The sequence below is a fragment of the Denticeps clupeoides genome, chromosome 3, assembly GCF_900700375.1.
Source record: "Denticeps clupeoides chromosome 3, fDenClu1.1, whole genome shotgun sequence".
Taxonomy (NCBI): Eukaryota; Metazoa; Chordata; class Actinopteri; order Clupeiformes; family Denticipitidae; genus Denticeps; species Denticeps clupeoides.
Window position 1 is genome coordinate 28,887,590 of NC_041709.1, and position 20,819 is coordinate 28,908,408.

General features: G+C 43.6%; 1 protein-coding gene across 6 annotated transcripts in view; it reads left to right on the forward strand.

Moving 5' to 3' along the window:
• ank1b (ankyrin 1, erythrocytic b) overlaps positions 1 to 20,819 on the forward strand; it is a 64,592-nt gene that overhangs the window by 42,776 nt on the left and 997 nt on the right. For 3 of the 6 annotated variants that reach the window (XM_028973167.1, XM_028973165.1, XM_028973168.1), the window contains 25 exons: positions 130 to 228; positions 302 to 499; positions 1,891 to 1,989; positions 2,351 to 2,449; positions 2,674 to 2,772; positions 3,664 to 3,756; positions 3,875 to 3,947; positions 4,445 to 4,465; positions 6,071 to 6,194; positions 6,362 to 6,425; positions 6,621 to 6,733; positions 7,120 to 7,344; positions 7,429 to 7,583; positions 7,688 to 7,899; positions 8,567 to 8,771; positions 9,010 to 9,106; positions 9,921 to 10,149; positions 10,648 to 10,776; positions 11,608 to 11,727; positions 11,943 to 12,027; positions 12,954 to 13,028; positions 13,392 to 13,523; positions 13,624 to 13,782; positions 18,430 to 19,111; positions 19,245 to 19,461. In XM_028973167.1, coding sequence (XP_028829000.1) covers positions 130 to 228; positions 302 to 499; positions 1,891 to 1,989; positions 2,351 to 2,449; positions 2,674 to 2,772; positions 3,664 to 3,756; positions 3,875 to 3,947; positions 4,445 to 4,465; positions 6,071 to 6,194; positions 6,362 to 6,425; positions 6,621 to 6,733; positions 7,120 to 7,344; positions 7,429 to 7,583; positions 7,688 to 7,899; positions 8,567 to 8,771; positions 9,010 to 9,106; positions 9,921 to 10,149; positions 10,648 to 10,776; positions 11,608 to 11,727; positions 11,943 to 12,027; positions 12,954 to 13,028; positions 13,392 to 13,523; positions 13,624 to 13,782; positions 18,430 to 19,111; positions 19,245 to 19,461 — 3,804 coding nt within the window. Of the gene's footprint in view, positions 1 to 129; positions 229 to 301; positions 500 to 1,890; positions 1,990 to 2,350; positions 2,450 to 2,673; positions 2,773 to 3,663; positions 3,757 to 3,874; positions 3,948 to 4,444; positions 4,466 to 6,070; positions 6,195 to 6,361; positions 6,426 to 6,620; positions 6,734 to 7,119; positions 7,345 to 7,428; positions 7,584 to 7,687; positions 7,900 to 8,566; positions 8,772 to 9,009; positions 9,107 to 9,920; positions 10,150 to 10,647; positions 10,777 to 11,607; positions 11,728 to 11,942; positions 12,028 to 12,953; positions 13,029 to 13,391; positions 13,524 to 13,623; positions 13,783 to 14,231; positions 14,333 to 18,429; positions 19,112 to 19,244; positions 19,462 to 20,819 lie in introns of those variants that run through there. The other 3 variants (XM_028973169.1, XM_028973166.1, XM_028973170.1) reach the window with 3 other exon arrangements.

The window sequence follows — 20,819 nt, forward strand, 5'->3', positions numbered from 1 at the left end:
TCCTTGTAAAAAATGAAGTGACACCGCCAGCTGACTCTACGTTTATGTGAATATGTGCTGATGACATATCGCATCACTGCCTGAGAGAATATGATGGCGCTGGCTGAGTCTCTGAATTTTCCCTCTTAGAACGGTTTGACTCCTCTACATGTGGCCGTCCATCATAACAACCTGGATGTGGTGAAGCTGCTGGTCAGCAAGGGCGGCTCTCCACACAGCACAGCAAGAGTGAGATATAAATAAGTACAAACGCATGTCACACAATGCAACCTCCACTCACACAAACATTTCTCTCCTACAGAACGGCTACACCCCTCTGCACATAGCAGCCAAGCAGAACCAGCTGGAGGTGGCCAGCTGCCTGCTGCAGCACGGTGCTAATGCCAACTCCGAGTCCCTACAGGGCATCACCCCCCTGCACCTGGCCTCTCAGGAGGGCCGACCCGACATGGTGGCCCTGCTCATCTCCAAACAGGCCAACGTTAACCTGGGGAACAAGGTGCCACACCAAGCCAGACACCACCAGTGTGATGTGGAAAAAACACGATTTCACAATATTAGCAGTAATTCTGTTCATTATACTATGCATTGACCTGAATGTACATATGAACACTACTTTATAAAAAAATTGAAATATGAAAATCACCAGATGGAATTATATAATAACACTTTCAGTAACTGACACAGTCGCATATTATGATATTGCACCTCATACCATACTCCACCTACAATTTGTTAGATTCTTATCTTTGCGCTCAAACGTCATTTCCTAAACTCTTCTGCCATTCTGAACTGTGTCTAGGAAAATAAAATAAAATAAAGGAAGTAAGTTGTGCTGCCATGTGTTGAAGGAATACTGTGCAAAATGATGGTCATCCTTTGCCTCTCAGAACTGGACGTGTAGAGCCAGACAGAGACCTTTTTTGTAAATGTCTTTGCTGACATTGTATGCTCACCTTGTTCTTTAAAAGCAGAAAACAAAGGCTATTTGGACATTGAAATAAAGCTCCAGTTCCGCTGAATGGAGCCTCCTTTTACACAGCAGACATTTTTAGAAGGAGAAAAAAAATGAGCTGTCAAATGCATGACTTGCACAAAAGCAGAAAAATGCAGAAACGGTTGAGGCTAGCTAAGTTTGTGCATTTGCAAGTTCCCTGTGGTAGACTAGTAATGTTTGAGATCCTGAGTAACCCTGCAGTTGAGTTAGTTAATACTTTGCAAATCATTATCTTTTTCAAATTTAGCTTACCTTTCATTGAACGCATTAAATTAATGGCTATAATATTAATCAAACCTACAGCTGAGAATTATGACCTTGTCAAAAGCAACAGAATGTGACAGCAGGTGTAGACGTTCTTTCTAGGAAATGAGCGGAATATTAGATTACAGAAACATTTCTCTATTTATGGATCTGGGGTAACATTATGTTTTTTAATTGTTTAAATAAATGAATTAAAAATGGATTAATGAAGCACAGATGGGTGATCAAAGCAATGCTCATGTTCCTGTAATATTTATTGCCAAGCAGTTGGATCTCTTGTGTTTAGCAGATGTTAAAAAACCAAAGAGGAGAAAAGGATATGTAAGTTACCATCTTCATAGCATCATCTTAATTTATTCATGCATCCATGCAATACTGGGGTTACGCACTGTTATTTCCTGTTATTTTCAGGTACAGACGTGTGAAGTGCTTTGAAAACTGGCTCAGTAAAACAGAATAATTCAGTTTATCCAGCAAGTAATCACACAGTTTGAAAGAGATGCAATAGTATTCCAGAAACAGCGATTTGACATGCTTTTAACAGAACAAAACACAGGAAACACCTTGCTCTCCTCATGCCCTTCTCACTCTCCTCTTCCTCCCTGTTCCTCCCTGCACTCTTTCCGCAGAACGGTCTGACCCCTCTCCATCTGGTAGCACAGGAGGGGCACGTGGGCATTGCTGATATGTTGGTGAAGCAGGGAGCCTCAGTCTATGCGGCTTCACGGGTGAATACAATAACATACACACGTTTGTTTAAACTTATTTATGATGGCAATAACTTTGTAATACATTTATTTCATGTGTTTAATCCCTCTGGATGCTTTACGTTCTCATTGCCTTTGCATACACACACACACACACACACACACTAACAGATCTACTTCCCAGCAAAGACAAGTTGGAGTGAATAACAGCATCCACTTAACTTTTTAACCATAGACCACACCCTTTCATCTCCTGTGCTGGATTGATTTTCTTCTCAAAAAAAAAATCACTTCAGAACAGCCGTCAAATCCCATCAACCCTCCATTTGTATTATGGAAATCTGTTCTATTGCACCACTCAATTTTGCCCCCCCTCTCTCAGATGGGCTACACTCCCCTACATGTGGCGTGTCACTATGGCAACATCAAGATGGTGAAATTCCTCCTGCAGCAGCAGGCCCATGTGAACAGCAAGACCAGAGTAAGAACACAAGACCGAATTCTCCAAAATTCCTTTCCATCCCTCAGTTTCAACTGTATCTTGTACTACCCCCAAAAAGCCAAAAATAAGATTTATAAAACAGTCCTCTGAAACACAAAGCAAAGATATTTTGATCCACTCTCACCCAACCAATTTTGCCAACATTAATGCCTGCCCATCATCACATTCACCCTTGCGAATCAAAATCCCTCTGTCTCTCTCAGGTGGGCTACACTCCCCTGCACCAGGCAGCACAGCAGGGTCACACTGACATTGTCACCCTACTGCTGAAGCATGGTGCCCTGCCCAACGAGATCACGACAGTGAGTCCTCTCCACCTTCTATTTATTCATTTCATCTACCTGATCTTTCCTCCAATCTCCTTCTCTTCTTGCACCGGTTCTTCTGTCACACCGATAAATTGCTGCATTGTGACATTGAAGCCACACTTTCTGCGATGGATGCAGAAATAGCCAGTGTAGTGCAGTCAGCTGAGCTGTGTGGGGACTTTTGATTCAAATTAATTTGCTGCAGTATAGCAAGAATGCCCAACCAGACTAGAACCACACTGAAAACACATATTTTACCCGAATGCGATTCATTTCAATGTATTAATACACTTTACACCACAAATAATTATTTCTAGTTGTTTTTTGCATACAATATATTAATATTAAACATTCTGCCTTAAGATCTTATATTAATATATGAAGTGTAAAAACTGTAAAATAGAGCTACAATTAATATTCAAACTAGATTTAGGTGTGCAATACAGATAGTACTGTAGCTGAGAAAACCTGAGCTGAAATATGTCTATATAACTATAGAAGTATCTGTCTAAGATAATTTAATTTATGAGACTTGCAACAATTTATTTATTTATCTATTTATTTATCTTTTGCTTAATCTGCCCATTTTATGCCTGACTAGGGATTTAGCTCTATATTGTGTGAAACTGCTGTGTGATGTGTAGAAATACTAATATTAATGATCAGTAATTCAGTAATTCTACTGATACTAGCCTAATCCGGCAGTCGGCAGGCAAAAACACACATTAGACGTCAGTTCTGTGTATAAAGCACCTTAGTAGAATTATCCCTAAGCCCTGGATATGGTTTCTTTTGTGACTTGCCACTGAATGCATATTCTATCTAGCGCCTTATCTGTGCCAGACGTGGCCATGTCATGCCCTGCCTCTGCCTTATCTGTGCCAGAACGGGACCTCTCCCCTCGGCATTGCTAAGCGGCTAGGCTACATCTCTGTTATTGATGTGCTGAAGCTGGTGACGGAGGAGTCCGTGTCCATGGTGAGACTTTTTTTTTTGGAAGGGGGGGTATCTGCATGGCTTACAACACAGTCGGCATTTAAGCGACGCCTGTCATCACACTTTAATCCATCTCTCTCTCTCTCTCTCACCACCTCAGATCACCACAGAGAAGCATCGCATGAGTTTTCCCGAGACGGTGGATGAGATCTTGGATGTGTCAGAGGACGAGGGTAAGCTGTCAGCTGTCATCTCCCTCTTCTGCCTCAGTATGTAGCGGGAGTAGCAGAACTGTAGTAGTGCAAGCAGCGTGTTTCATGGACTAAATGTCAGGTTCTGTTTCTGAAAATAAGGAAAATGTATTCATGTCTTAATAAAACACCATCAGCTGAATATGTGTATTAATATGTGATGGAAAAAATATTTAAAAAAAAACAAAAAACAGGTAAATGGAAGTAAACTGAGTGCAATTACATAAATTTGTAAAACATCATGAAGGTTTGCCCAAAAAAAAGTATAGTTTTAATTCTGAATTAGAAAAAAAAAAAAGCTAATTAAAATTTGGCCCCAAGCTCAAGCTCATTGAACAATATATCTACACACTGTACATTAAAATGCTTATCATTCGCTTCTCATGATTAGAAATACAATGAGTGACGTGACGGTCCGGATACTCACCCTGTATACAAAAAAACATGAATAATGCCTGTCCTCTTGTTTTGCTTTGTAGGAGTCACCCAGCTTACGTTAGGTAGGACAGTCTCTTTCCCTTCGCCTTGTCCAGTCTTCAGTGGCTCGCATAACTTGTGCCTCCATTGCAAGCCTCATCCTGTCTGACTTTCTTTGTTTCTCTCTGTCTTTTTCTTTTCTCTTTGAATATCTGTGACTACGTGTCTGACAAAAAGGCATCGCCGCATTCTGCGCGTTTATCACTTTTACCGCTCAGGGGCCGGGCAGCTGCATTATCAGTCGGTGGGAGCCTGCCGCGATTCGTGCACCGTCTGTGAGTCGGCGAGAGTCGCTCTTCGAGTGATGATTGACTAATTGCAATTATTTAACAGCTGAAAGACGGGGCCGAGGAATGGGAAGCGCGCCCCCTTCCTGCACCCCTGCTATTAAGCCAATAACCAACACGTTCTTTCTCCCATACAGAAAACACGCACGATTTATCACCGTCAGAGCAGCCGTGACAGTCACACTTCAGTACTGCTTGAGCTGTTTTTTACTTTTGGTATTTTTATACAGTACAGGCCAAAAGTTTGGACACACCTTCTCATTTAATGTGTTTTCTTAATTTTCATGAACATTTACATTGATAAATTCTCACTGGAGGCATCAAATCTATGGATGAACACATGTGGAGTTATGTACTTAACAAAAAAAGGTGAAACTGAAAACATGTTTTATATTCTAGTTTCTTCAAAATAGCCGCCCTTTGCCCTGATTACTGCTTTGCACACTCTTGGCATTCTCTCAATGAGCTTCAAGAGGTCGTCACCTGAAATGGTTTTCCAACAGTCTTGAAGGAGTTCCCAGATGTATTTAGCACTTCTTGGCTAAACCCTTTGCCTTCACTCTGCGGTCCAGCTCACCCCAAACCATCTCGATTGGGTTCAGGTCTGGTGACTGTGGAGGTCAGGTCTCCACTTTTTGTTAAGTACATAACTCCACATGTGTTCATTCATAGTTTTGATGCCTTCAGTGAGAATCTACCAATGTAAATGGTCATGAAAATAAAGAAAACAGATTGAATGAGAAGGTGTGTCCAAACTTTTGGCCTGTACTGTATATAATCTTTGGAATATTTACACATTTGCACGAATAGCCACTAACACATGTAACTTAGTTGCTAATTGACAAAGGCATTTGTATTTGTTATGCTAGCAAGTTGTTGGCTGATAATTTTATCTAAATTACTTAACATTCATGCCAAACCCAGGTCCATAAGAGACTAGATGAAATTGTACATTCTCTTGTCTCCTTGCTCTGCTGAATTTAGCTCTGCTGCTAAAAGTTTGACGTGCGTGTAATAATTTGATCGTGCGGACAGTTCATGCGGTACTGAGGGTGACCCGGTGTGTCGTTCTCATGTTCCTCATTGGTTCTCTCACACATCCAGATGATTGCCATCGCTTGAGCTCTGGTCTGTAACTGCAAGTGGTCTCTGTGCATTGTGTGCATATGTGGGGAGATGTTTGTGAATGCAGGAGCATGACAGGGGCAACTAATGCTAATCTCTCGTTGAACCACTCATGACAATTTCAGCGACCCAGTCCCAGTTCTTCGCAAAGCACAAAATAACATTCACTCAATCTTATTCTCATGCCTTATAAGTGGCTTTTGATATTTATTGCAGGAGATGAGCTGCTGGGAATGGACGGGGCACGCTACTTGAAACTGGACGACCTCAAGGACCAGGATGATGACTTCCTGTCGCCTAAGAAAACTCTGAAGGACTTTGAGAGTGGACTGGGCACCACGTAAGTAATTCAGAACTGTTCTGAGGACTTCCCTTAGACATAAGGTATGCAAATAATTTCACACGTTGGCCCTTTTCATGTATTTGCTTAAACGTCTTAGTCAGTAATTGCTGTTATTCTATTTCACTATTTCTCCTTTTCTCATTGGTTCTGTGTTGCTCTTGCAGGCCATATTCACCAGCCATTCCCAGGATTCCTTGCGTATCTCCTGAAACTGTCATGCTGGACCAGGTAATACAACATTTAGCACTGATTGCTTCATTATGTGCGATTGTTAATCTCTCTGTCCATCTGCCTGCCGGCTTTATCTGTCTGTCTGTCTCTTGCCCTCAGTCAGTCCTATTCCTCTCCAGAACCTGGTCAACGTTTGCTTTGCTGACATTTTCAGTGTTGTCTGAACATTGTGTGTGTTGTGTGTGTGTACAGCACACTCCTGTCCCCTTGCCTAAGGAGTATGATGAGGACTCTCTGATCCCCAGCAGTCCTGCCACTGAGACGTCCGATAACGTCAGCCCTGTGGCCAGCCCCATACACACAGGGTCAGTGCAAATGCTCACATCTGTGGGATGTAATCACCCATGTAAACGCTTACACATAACTTCCCTTTAATTCCTTAATTGCCCCCTTGCGGAGTCTTGTGGTATTACAAGTAGTTTATTCATAGGCCCTGGCATACTTTAACCTTGAGGCTGGTTATTTATCATGTCCTGGCATTTTTCTTATTGCTCAGAAGAGGGTTTTTTCAGTGTGGAGGGTCATTTATTTTAAATGGATTAGCCATGATGGACATGTTGGCTTGTAGGCTTCATATTAATAAGTGATTTGTACAGCGTGGACTGTCTCTGCCTCACAGTCTAAAGTTACCTGGTTGTCTGGCTTGTGTACCGTGTGCTCATGGCTGCCACGACAACGTGTTGATTGACAGGTTCTTGGTGAGCTTCATGGTGGACGCTCGGGGCGGGTCGATGCGGGGTAGCAGACATAATGGCTTGAGGGTCATCATCCCTCCCCGCACCTGCGCCGCCCCCACCCGCATCACCTGCCGCCTAGTCAAACCGCAGAAGCTGACCACACCTCCCCCGCTGGTGGAGGGGGAAGGGCTCGCCAGCAGGATCATCTCGCTGGGGCCCTCCAGCATGCAGTTTCTGGGGTATGTTCATATGCATCCAGAAAGCAATGGATATTACAAGTCAAAATTCAATAATTTCCTTACTGATAAAAAACTTTATTTCAGACCTGTAATAGTGGAGATTCCTCACTTTGCATCTTTGGCACGAGGTGATCGAGAACTGGTGGTGTTACGCAGTGAAAATGGCTCTGTTTGGAAGGAACATCGCAATCGCTATGGAGATGAAGTGCTGGAGACAATTCTCAATGGCATGGACGAAGGTGAGTTACAATAGATACCCACATGCCATTGGGGAAACAATAGCATATTTTCAGAAACACACACACACACACACACACGTCCTGACAGTGGTGTCATTTGATAGACTTAGAGAGTCAAGAGGATCTGGAGAAGAAGCGCATCAGGAGGATCATCTCTACAGACTTCCCATTGTACTTTGCTGTGGTGTCACGTGTCCAACAAGAGAGCAATCTGATTGGTCCAGAGGGTGGTCAGCTGGCCAGCAAGCTAGTGCCTCAAGTGCAGGCAATCTTCCCTGAGACAGCCGTCACCAAGCGCGTCCGACTGGGTCTGCAGGTGAGATGGGAGGATGAGAAGGAGGAAGAGGAGGAAAAGACTGAGGAAGAACAATTGAAGGGCACTTACTTTTAATTGAGGACATTTATGCATTTGTTTCGTGTTTCTGTATCTGAAAAGTTGTCTATGCGTTATTGATTAGGCATCCATCCACACAAGCCATGCCATTATTCTTAATTTGACTGTGTCATTTACGGTCACATTGTGATATCTTACACTGACACTGTTTTTTTTATTTCATTTTATTTACATTTTTTTATATGTGTTCCTTATTTTTATCATTCCAATGAATAATTTTTCATTATTTCTAACTTTTTTTCCTTTTCTGTATTTTGTACATTTTTAAGTCCAATATATATTTTCTTGATTTCCTCTTTTTATCCCTTTGTCATAATTTTTTCATCAGTATGCATTGTGCTTGTTTTGTAATGTTGTTGGTTTCTTTATTTGTGTTCTCAATCCATTCTATCATGCAAGGGTGTATTTAAAATGAAACCGATTACAATTATTAAAGATGTGTGTATTTCCTGCTTGTCTGGTGTTCTTCGTATGTTATTTGATAATAATTACTCCAGCCTATTACTCCATCTCCTCTGCACCCTGCCTTAACCACCTCCTCTCCTTGGGTTGCTTGGTTCTGTTCACTGACCTTCCTATCCATTTCCAGGCTCAGCCAATCCCTGATGAGCTGCTAACTCGGCAGCTGGGTAACCAGGCGACCTTCAGCCCTGTGGTAACGGTGGAGCCACGGAGACGCAAGTTCCATCGGCCCATCGGCCTGCGCATCCCGCTGCCCCCCTCATGGCGGGAGAGTCCACGAGACGCTGGGGAGGGGGACACCACCAGCCTGCGGCTCCTCTGCAGCGTGATTGGTACACTCTGGGTTTCTGGGTTTTGATTGCATGCCATTTCTTTTTATAAGCACTGATCGGACTCACCTTACTGATACTACACTGTGCTGAAATAAAATTCAATACAGTCATAAATTCGCAAAAATCAATAGTTTAATTTAAGCAATTTCCTTCGGGATTAATAAAGTATTCTGATTCTGATTGATTCTGATAAGGGTGCCGGCTGCTATGAGGATAATTATAAAGGTTTATGTTGCAGGAGGGACAGCTCCAGCACAGTGGGAAGACATCACAGGTACCACCAAGCTCCTGTACTCTAACAACTGTGCCAGCTTCACCACCAACGTATCGGCCAGGTGAGTTAGGCACACTCACATCAGAGCAAACGTGCAATCGTGCAGGTTAATTACATGCTTGCCTGCAATAATGGCAGGATCTTAAATTATAAACCTACCCACAGAGAACGTCTCAGTATGAATTCTTTCCTTAAAAAAAAAAAGTCACAATTATGTATGATTAGACCAGATCTACAAATCAATTTATGTTGCAGTGTTGTACAGTTTACAGTTTTCATTTTCAACCTGCTTTCTTAATTTTTTAAAGGGGCCAAGCTGACAATGCAGTCTTTTTTTCGGGTGGGACAAAAAATTTGTTATGATTTCGTTATTTGTTTTCTTTATTGTTTGTAAAAAAAATTTAAAAAGTGAATGAAACTTTTACCAGACAGAAGTATTATTAATAATACACACGCTAATGTTAAACTTTAGCATTTTCTAAACAAAGTAAAATCTTTAATTTAAACACATATCATGATTGTGTCGTAGTGAACTCTATTTCAGTGCATGGAAAAATTACAGGCCTAAAGTATTGTGGTATTGTTGTCATTAGGAATCATTTTCTCACCCTTAGTGGCAAAAGAAAAGGCAATTAGTTGTCGACCTATAACAGTCAAAAGCATTATAGATTATATATTATGGGAAAAGATCTTCATAATCATTAAGAGTGTTCATGTGCCCAACATGGGAATTATGCATGCATGTTTATAACAGACTGACTGTCATGCACACACACACACACACACACACACACACACACACACACACACACATACACTCATCCCTCAGTCTCCCTTTGTAGTCACTTCCCAAAACCGATCTGTGGTGTCTGTAGGTTCTGGCTGGCAGACTGCCCTCGAACTGCGGAGGCAGTTACCTTTGCCAACCTTCTGTACCGGGAGCTGATGGCTGTGCCCTACATGGCCAAGTTTGTTGTGTTTGCCAAGATGAATGACGTACGGGAGGGCCGGCTGCGCTGCTACTGCATGACTGATGATAAGATGGACAAAACCCTGGAACTGCATGAGAACTTCTCTGAGGTTGCCCGGAGCCGCGACATAGAGGTCAGCCAGCTTTCAAGAGTCAACCATACTTATTACACTGGAGATGCAGAGAAAGTGTCTGTTAAAATTTGCATCTGGAATGGAAGTGCTTCTTAAAAAAGGAAGAGTATTTTTTTTGGGGGGGATTTTATGCTCACATCTGTTATGTTCATGGTTAATATCTCATGAAAAACAGAAATCCATTATTTGAGTATTACCTATGCTCAACATTATGGGGCGGTGGTGGCCTAGCGATTAAGGAAGCGGCCCTGTAATCAGAAGGTTGCCGGTTCGAATCCCAAGCCACCAAGGTGCCACTGAGGTGCCACTGAGCAAAAGCACCATCCACACACACTGCTCCCCGGGCGCCTGTCATGGCTGCCCACTGCTCGCCAAGGGTGATGGTTGCAAGCAGAGGACACATTTTGTTGTCACTGCGTGCTGTAAGATGCACTAATACATTTTGCCACTTACTCACTTCCTCCCCTGGTTCATCGCTTCCTCCTGTACCTCTGTCAGGTGATGGAGGGTATGCCGCTGCACCTAGAATGTTCCGGAAACCTGGTGCCTGTGAGGAAAGCCACGCAGCAGCCACGCAGCTTCAGCTTCCAGGCGTTCAGAGACAACCGGCTGCCCGTCTCAGTCAAGGTCTGCCCCTCTTCATTTTTCTGTCTGTCTGTGTGTTGATCTGTGTCTACCTATCTGTGCCAGACTCTGAGTGTGTGTGTTGGTATTTGTTTCTGTGTCGTCTTGTCTGAAGACCACCCCCCACTCTCTTAATGTACTCATTTTTTTTACTCATATCTTAAAATGTACACACAAAGCTGCCTCCCTCTCCCTCTACATGAAGACTCATATGGCTCTAGCTGTACCTCTCTGTATATCTGTCTGTCTGTGCTCATCTGTCTGTCTTTGTCACTGTGAGACAAGTTGCTTTCTGCGTGAATCCTTGTGTCTGTGGACTGACCGAGTCTCCCTCTCTCTTTGTAGTTGTAATGTATGTCAGTCGTGTTGTGCATGCATGTAAACTCTCTCACCTTTTTTCTCTCTCTCGTAGCCTTGCCTGCCTATCTTTCGGCCTGCCTGTCTGTATGTCTGTCTCACTGTCTTTCTCTCTCTCTCTCATGGTCACACTCTTAACTGTCTGATCTCACAGACGCCCAGGTAAATGTGAAGGTAAATCTCTCTCTCTTCCTGTGTCTCTCTCTCGCCTGCCTGTGGACTGCTTCCATCCCCTCCTGCCCACAGTTTCTGTTTGAGACGAATGCCAAGGCTTCGGATGTGTCTAATTCTGTTTTTGCCGTCTTCCTTTTCTTCTCCCTCGCTCTCTTTCTGTCCCTCTCTCTCGCAAATATTCTGACCCAAATTTCCTTTCTTTTTGCTCATTTTTCTTTTTTCCTATCCATGTCTTCTTGTCTTCTGTCCATTTTTTCCCCCGTTGTCTTCCCCATGCTTTTTTCCTCCTGTGGCCGCTGTTAGGTCAGAGACAGTAACAAGGAGGCCACTGGCTTTCTGTCTTTCCTGCGCAAGTCGACCAAATACGAGGACACGCAGCACGTGTTGTGCAACCTCAACATTACCATGCCACCTTGCGTCAAGGTAGGCGCTTTTTCTTCCTGGAACACAGAGGTAATCATTTTAAGACCAACAGGGACGTGTGGACACCAGGGACATCTATTTGATGTAATTGGACATAAACTGATTAAAACTGATTAAAACTGGTTAAATTTCACATTTGCAAACATTTGGACTAAGTCAAATTTAGCTTGTGGTAGCAAATAACTTAAGCATTCTTTTGTTACCTCCTGATATAGGTGGTCGGGAGTGAGGAGCGCAGGCGAACTTTGACCCCACTGGCTTTGCGTGAACGTTATAGTGCACTGAACGACCCAGGCCTGGGTAAGTTTCTGCTGCCCCCTGCAGGATGACAGGGTACAAGGGCTGTGAATGCCACAGCTCAATTTCCATCACCCCCCTCCCCCCTCCCCCATCCTACCCTGCAGCCCCTGCTGTCTATGTCCATGCATGGCAACATCTGAGCTTAGGAAGGATGCTGAGTCCCTCAAAAGCACACTGCAGAGCCAACGCTCTGCACCCAATGTTAGCCTTAACCACCCCTGCAACTGCTGACCCCTTCCAAGAATTGTGTAGGGGGGATGCATTGTGGGGGTCATGCTGGCCCTTCCTAGTAATCAGATCACAAAATGAATGTCCCGTATTAGGATGCATGGGATGCTGACTGCCCAAAAGACAAAAAAAACATTTTTAATAAAAGCAACCAAACAAAAGGAATACCCTACCAGCATGGCAAGCTCTGGAGCTGGGAATGAGCTAACGTTGCACTGGAGCCCCATCGGGGCTAATTGCTGCTGACTGCCACCGGATAACTCCTAACCGTCGGCAGGACCTGGGAGTACAGTAGGGTGCCTTAGTTACTGTACTCTTGGGGACCTAAAGCAACTGACCACGTTTAGCTAACGTCAATGCTAACTTGACAAAAAGGCTGCAAAACAATAGGCCCTGCGATTTGATCAGCCTGAAGTACCTGCTGAAGATGTGCCGATGTTTTGTGTGCACCTCAGACTTTAGTAAAGGTGTAGCCGGATTCACTGCCATCAGACCCGTCAGTGTCCAGCTTAGTAATAAAGGAGTGAACGCTGCCTCTTTTAAATGGCACCAGCATCACAGTAAGTTGTTGTTATTATTACTACTGGTCACTTTGGTTTATAGTGACCATTCGTATGATCACACTATTGCTGACAGTGTGGATTTGTTTGAAAATAGGCCCATAAATGTCTGTGAGTGACTGTTCTTTGTGCTCCCAGCCACTGTGAACGCCATGGAGAAGGCAGAGCTGAAGATATCGCTAATATCAGAGGTCCTCGGCCTCAGCTGGACAGGTGGGTGCTTTTTTTTGTAACATATAACAGTGCCACTCAGTCAGTGTGCTTGCCCGACCATTGCGTTTGGGACAGAGGCCTTTTTTGTCCTTCAATGATCAGGAAAAAAAAATCATCACTAGAGGTTTTTACTAACAGCAATTGGTAGTGTTTTTCAGACATAAATAAATACCAAACGTATTATTCCAAACCACTGATATAGAGGACCAACTGAATGTATAATGTGCTTGTCAATAATGAATATATGAATATTTTATTGTTTTCCTATTGTTCAGTAAAGGTTGTGGATATGTCCTGTAAGACCAGGTGTTGTAAGGTACTCTTTGTTAGTCTGTAAGACCTTTGTTGTTCTTGTTGTCACAGAACTGGCTCGTGAACTGCAGTTTGGAGTTGATGACATCAACAGGATCCGTGTGGAGAACCCCAACTCGCTCCTGGACCAGAGCTCAGCCTTACTCAACCTGTGGCTCGGCCGAGAGGGCAGGAGAGCCAAGAGTAAGGGGTCTTTCTTATGCCCAGTACTGACTGCCATGCTTATGGAGAAAGTAAGGAGGAAGTTAAAAATATTCCCTCTTTTCTTTTTTTTCTCTGTTAGTGGAGAACCTGTATGGGGCTCTGAAGAACATTGACCGTTCAGACATTGTGAAGGCTGTGGAGACTCATGCCTCGCAGGCAATGTCTGAAGCAGGGGAGGAAGGGGCTGGCCGCCTTGTTGAACAAGACCCCACCCACCTTTCCCCCAGTGTTATCAATGGTGAGACTGGGCCGTACAACTGCTGTATCATTCTGTTGTCAGAGAAGAACTGAGGCTCACAGGAAGGTGTCATTATGTAAATTAATATTATATTCAGTGGACCAAAAGGATAAAAAGAGTCTGCCAAGAGTCTTGAATTAAAATAAATGGCAAGACAGTGAAAATGCCTTTTGAGCTGTATGCCTCAACATGACTCAGCAGGGGAAAGTGTGAACTGCACCAACAGCTATGTTATGTAGTGTTTTTCAGTATTTGAACCCTACAGTGCTGAGGTGGTGGACTGGGGGAACGATGGCTTTGACTGGTGTAGGTGTGCTTTTCCTGGGATGGATTCCCCTGTCCAGTCTGGGCTTCCATACTTGATCCTGTGCCTCTTTTTTTCAATTTCGTCCATGTCTACCTCCCTCTATCCTTTGTTTTCCTTCTTTCTCTCTTGTTCTCTCCGTTAGAAACATGCCATTTGCAGCCCAACTGCACTTCGTTGCCTCCTTACAGCTCTCCTCTGACCTCTGACCTCACATAACGACCTCATGTTGACCTGCTCTGGGCCTCCTATCTCCTCTCATTGTCTTTTTTTTTTTTTTTTTCAACTCGCTGTGCCGGTGGAGGGGGAGAAACGTCCACCTCTCTTTCCCCCTTTTCTCTCCCCCTCCCTGCCAATGTGGTGCTGTGCCTGTGTCTGCATGCGCATGTGCACGTGTCTATCTCTCGCCACAGAAGCAGCTGGAACCGCGCCAATGTCAGATAACGCACCGTGTTCGTGCATGGCATGTGTAACACTTTCACCTCTTTCACCTGTTCAGTAGGCTTTGTTACATGTGCAATTACAATCAACAATTGAAATTAACACTGTTGGAGTGTGTTTAATTTGTGTGTGTTTGTGTATGTGTGTGCTTTTTTGTGAAATTACTTCGACACATAACAATCTAAAATGAACCAGTAATGATGCCATGCTGTAATAGGCAATTGAAACGTTATGGGGAAGTTGATAGACGTGCAAGATTACGTAATGTCTTGGGCTGCATTCAAGACACACAAGCAGTTTGGTGACACCTGGTGGTGCAGAGATGAACCATGCAATGAAGGTGACCTCTTTTAATCAGCGGGGGCCATACTGTTACAACCTAAAAAATTGTAGTAATAATGATAAAACATACAATAAAAAAGCCAAACTTACTGAATGCAGCTCTGCTTATACTGTGATTGTGTGTTTGTGAAGACAGAACAATAGTGACTGTTGTGTGGTTTCGGTGTGTGCGCCTGTGATTATTTCTGTGCCTTTTTTTGTGTCATCTACTGAATTAACCTCAATAATTACACCCTGTGGGGGTGAGTGAACTGTCCCAGCTGTCCATTTGTAGTGTGCGTACTGATTCGTTCACAGTGACCCTCCATGTTTTGCTAGTGTTTGGTGTGCTGTGTGTGTTTTGCTTCATTTTCATCTGTGTGTTTGTAGAGAGGGCTAGAGCAAAGGTTTCCACTTCCTCTTCGCTGGTTTTCTTTTTTTCCCTCTTCTTCATCTGAAACATTCCTCCTCATGTTCATCATCCTCACAATTAAACCATCCCAGGATGTCACACTACTAGATATACAGACAAAAAATCAGAACACACATGGATAGAAAAAAGGGAGAGATTGACCCTCACATGACCCTGAAATTCAACCAAAATAAAATCATCAGATTAAAGTGCTGAAGTAAGACATTTAATCTGACTATATATATATATATATATATATATATCACTGCTCAAAAAATAAAGGGAACATTTAAACAGCACAATGTAACTCCAAGTCAATTGCACTTCTGTGAAATCAAAATGTCCACTTAGGAAGCAACACTGATTCACAATCAATTTCACATGCTGTTGTGCAAATGGAAGAGACAACAGGTGGAAATTCTAGGCAAATAGCAAGACATCCCCAATAAAGGTGTTGTTCTGCAGGTGGTGACTACAGACCACTTCTCAGTTCCTATGCTTTCTGGCTGATGTTTTGGTCCCTTTGCTGGCGGTGCTTTCACTCTAGTGGTTGCATGAGACAGAGTCTAAAACCCACACAAGTGGCTCAGCTCATCCAGGATGCACAACAGCCCATTTGCCAGTCAACCCCCAACATTGGCAAATTTGCCACTGGTGCCCTGTGCTCTTCACAGATGAAAGCACATGTGACAAATGTGACAGTGGGTCAGTAATGGTTTGGCTGTGGGTCAGTAATGGTGCAGGGTGTCATTTTTTGGGGGGGCCACACAGTCCTCTATGTGCTTGCCAGACGGAGTCTGACTGCCATTAGGTACTGAGATGAGATCCTCAGACCCCTTGTAAGACCAAATGCTGGTGTGGTTGGCCCTGGGTTTCTTCCTAATGCAAGAAAAGGCTAGACTTTATGTGGCTGCAGTGTGTTCACAGATCCTGCAAGATGAAGCCATTGATGCTATGGTCTGCCTGTTCTGGGATGCCATGTCTCACTTCATCCACCAACACCACATTGCACCACAGACTTTCCAGGTGTTGCCGGATGCTTTAGTCCAGGTCTGGAAAGACATCCCTCAGGAGACCTTCCGCCACCTTATCAGGAGCATGAGCAGGCATTGTACGGAGATCATACAGGCACGTGGAGGCCACACACACTACTGAGCCTCATTTTGACTTGTTTGACGGATATCAAAGTTGGATCAGCCTGTAGTGTGTTTTTCTACTTTTTTTAGTGTGACTTCATATCCAGACCTCCATGGGTTGATAAATTGATTTCCATTGATAATTTGTGTGTGATTTTGTTGTCAGCACATCTATATAAAGAACAAAGTATTTAATAAGAATATTTCATTCATTCAGATCCAGGATGTCCTTTATTTTTTGAGCAGTACGAATGCACAGGAAATTGCAATTCAGCATTCCAATACGTATTCCATACTTCCCAAATGTAATATATAATGTGGGTTGATCAGCTATCTAAGAAAATTCAATTTTTTATTGTGGACTGCTTCAAGTTTGACTTGCTTTGGTCACCCTATTGAAGTCACTTTTGACCTTCTGCACCTTTTAATTTGACATGGTGTTGTTATTTGTTGACTAAAATTACTGATACATATATGCAAATGATTTAAGTCATTCAAAGCAAATGATTATTTCATGAAGCTAATGAAATCTCAGCAGGAAATTACAAATGTCTATGGGAATTTCCATCTTAAACGTTTGTACACAAGATTCAGGAGTAGTTAATAGCACATATTGAATACACAATTAGTATAATTTATGTTTTATTTTTTTTAGTTATCTAATCATGAGCATTTTAGGTGAAGTAGCTTCAGTTGTGGCATCATCACTCAGTACAAACTTTAATATGAAACTGAAATATAAGGATAGTGAGGCACATCTGTACAATCGGTGACCTCTGTGATGAGTGTTTAATTCACTCACCGTCTGATGAGGGACAAATGTATGTGTGCGTTTGAGCATGTGTGAGTTAGTGTGTTTCTCCTTGTGTGGGCGTGTTTTATTAAAGTCATATTTTACTTCTCAGGGTTGTACACCAGCCATTCCCTGTCTCTTGCTGATTGCAATTTTCCCCTTATACAAAACAGCTGCACTGAAATGCATGTTTTTCACTTAAGATACACGGTTAGTCAAAGGTTTTGACACACATGCACTATGGAGGCTATGGAGTTTCTGATTATTTTGATGAATCCAAATAGGGAAACATATTTCATACTTCTAAAGAATGTGAACAAAAAAGCAACCAAGAAGTTCTCGGCTCCTTTCGGATTGTTGGAAAACCACCTCCACTGTCTAATTTGACAGATTGCAAGAGTGTGAATTGTAAAGGAAAATCATAGCAAAGGTTTTCTGCTTTTAGGAAATTAAGGTTACATTTTTATTGTTTAACACATGACCTCTTGTGTGCTGTTTCACAGTTGAGTCATGCATTATGAAAAATAGTCAGAAAACATAAAGAGCCATTGATGAGTATGAGTGTCTTTTGACTGGTGGTGACACTTTTTTTTTTACACTATCATTTATGTCTGAAACAGATTGGCAGGAATTTACACAAAAAGACTGTAATACATATCATGTATCATATCAAGTGTAGTATGATGATGGCTGGTATGTGTAGTCTTGAAGCTGATGACGAACTGATGACGAACGAGATAAATGACATAATTATGAATAAATAAATAAATGACGAATTACAATCAGTAGTTTCAGGGACTGGAGACACTCAGGGTTCAATGTCTTGCTCAGGGACACAATTGTAGAAAATGAGGTTTGAACCTGGGTCTTCTGGTTCATATGCGGGTGTGTTACCCACTAGGTTACTACCACCAATGCCAGTGAAGCTAATTAGAAAACCTCAATGTACAGTTCTAAATACGTTTTGTTCCCTCAGATCTGGTGTGTGTGAAACAACGAAAACTGCCCTACTGTTGTATTAATGAAGTAAATATCTAGATAACAAAAAAAGAGGATTTTCCTTTTTAAAGACACCTCCACCAGTTCCCGCTGTACCCTGCTTTCACCTTCCTTACACCCTCCTCTTCTTTCAGTCCTTACTCACAGACACACACCTACACAACCACAGAACCAGTTGTCCACCCTGCCTCTTTGTGGTGTTAGCCTCGCCTCTCTGTTTCTGGCCCTCTGTCCTCTCCAGGTTACGGCCTGGTCCAGGAGGAGCTGCTCTCGCCGGCGTCCATGCAGTACAGCTTGCCCTCTCCGCTTGGCGCGGAGCCCTACTGGCAGGAGGTGTCTAGTCTTGAATGCGCCCCCATCGCCACCACGGAGGAGGACGCGCTGCTGGAGATGATGTCGGACGTGCAGGTGTGGCCGGCCGGCATCAGCCCGTCGCTTGTGACGGTGGAGGACTCTTCCCTGGAGGGGAGCAGCCGCGCGGACGATTCAGAGGGTAACACCCTCAGCCTGCCCTGTAGCAGCCTGGGACGCCCCAGCAGCGGTGCCAGTGGCGCATCGGGCTCCATCATGGAGCTGGAGGAAGAAGAGGAGGAAGAGGATGGAGGGGTGGACGCGGAGGACGACTTGAAGCAAGATCCACCCCTTGAACCCATCCTATCCCTGGCGGAACGCGTGGCACAGGCCAGCAGAGCAGGAGCCGTGCCCAAGGTCAACTTCAACGGGCAGGTCTTAGGTCAGAGGTCAGAGGGGAGGAGGCCGGAGATGGCAAGCGGTTCTGCAATGGTGGGAGCGAGAGGAGAAAGAGAAAGAGGAGTGGGGCTGAGCTCAGACGAAAAGCTGTCTGTCGTTGCAGGGCAGCAAGTCTATGCCCAGCTGACCGAGGTGCCAGGACTGAGCCGGGTGACTGAGCACAACGGAGATAGGTCAGTGTCGCGTGCTGATGACATCACTCTCTTCTAATTACAGAGGAACATAAAGCATACTGACCGGGGCCTGTCTGCATGTGGGTCCTTCTGTCTGTCTGTCTGTCTGTCTGTCTCTCCTTTTGCTTCACAGGATGGGCAGTGGTGCCTTTCAGCCGTACGCGATGTCATCAGGACACGACCGGAGTCAATTACGCGTGGCCCAGGAGGCCCTGCTGACGCCGGTATGTGACACGGGACACTCGGAGGTCCTGCGCGGGCGTCTGCTCGGCACACAACCCTTTGAGAAGGGCCTTGGCTTCTCCCATCAGGAGGGAGATCTACACACTTGGGACCACAGCAGAAGAAAGGTTGGGGTCCGACAATGGCTTCTGCTTATACAAATATTTTGGGTTTTATTGGTGATTTTTTTTCTCGCCCCTTTCCAGTTCCAGTGTAAATGTGACAAGGCCTGTGCTAGATACCCATTAGGCTGCAAAATGTGTCCTCTGCATTTAACCCATTACCTTAGCGAGCACACGGCTGCCATGAAAGGTGCCTGGGGAGCAGTGTGTGTGGACAGTGTTTTGGGAACACACAACCTTCTGATTATAAGTCTGCTTCTTTACCCACTTCAAATAATAATAATAATTATATATGTATATGCAAATTATATGCTTAATTATTATTTATGCAGATTGCTGTCCAGATCAGGAGAAACTTGTGTGAGAAGTGCTAGTTTTAAAATAAAAGTGAACTCCTGATACTGGACCCCAAGAAAATCATAGTAGAAAAAAGTCCCCTCCTGCTGGACATTGAAGGATGTTTAATATCGCTATCCCCAGAGGTCTGTAGCCTAGACATTCTTTTGGACTACACCCTCTTGTGTCAGCTGCATAATAAAATCTGCTTTCTTCTACCTCAAGAACATTATCTAGACTATAGTCATCAGCGGTGAAGATTTGCTGCTGACGCTTTTATTCATGCTTTCGTCAAAGCCTGCTTTGACTATTGCAATGAATTACTGTTCTCTGTTTGATGTGTTAAAGCCCTCAACAAACGTATGTCCAGTTCTTACAGAACTAAAGTTCTCACTCCCACTAAGCCTTGGTTACATATCACCCCTATGCTCATTTGCCTTCACTGACGTCCTGTCAAATTCTGGAACTAGAAAAATCCTCCTCCTACCACACAAATCCCTGTCTTGGACTCTGTGGTCTGCTGAAAAGGGGTTCCCTGTCCATGCTATTTGGAAAACACTCCTTACTGAAATCCCCAATTTTCCTTCAAAAAACTCATATATTTCACCTTTTCTCCAAGTATCTCTATGTACAGAGACTTTTGGTTTCTGGAAAGTTTGAGTCATTGTTGTTACCATTACAATGTTATGGTAGGACTAAAATGGCAGACATTCTAAAGACACCATAGAAGGACCAAATGGGAATGTTCCATCAGAATTAAGTTCACTTTTCATTCAGAAGGATGTCAATATTGTCCCTGGAGTTGATCTTATGAATGTTTTTCAGCTTTTCCATACAATTTTCAGCCATTTAAAATTTTACACGAGGAAAATTTGACAGCATATTTTCTCAAGGGTTTAGGGTAGGACTGTTTCCTTGCATGTCTTGGTGAAATGTTTGAAGATCAGTGTTCCTTGGTGTTCCTCTACCTTACCACCTGGACAAAGTTGCCCTTGATCTCTGATGGCAGGTGATTTGTAACTGTTGTC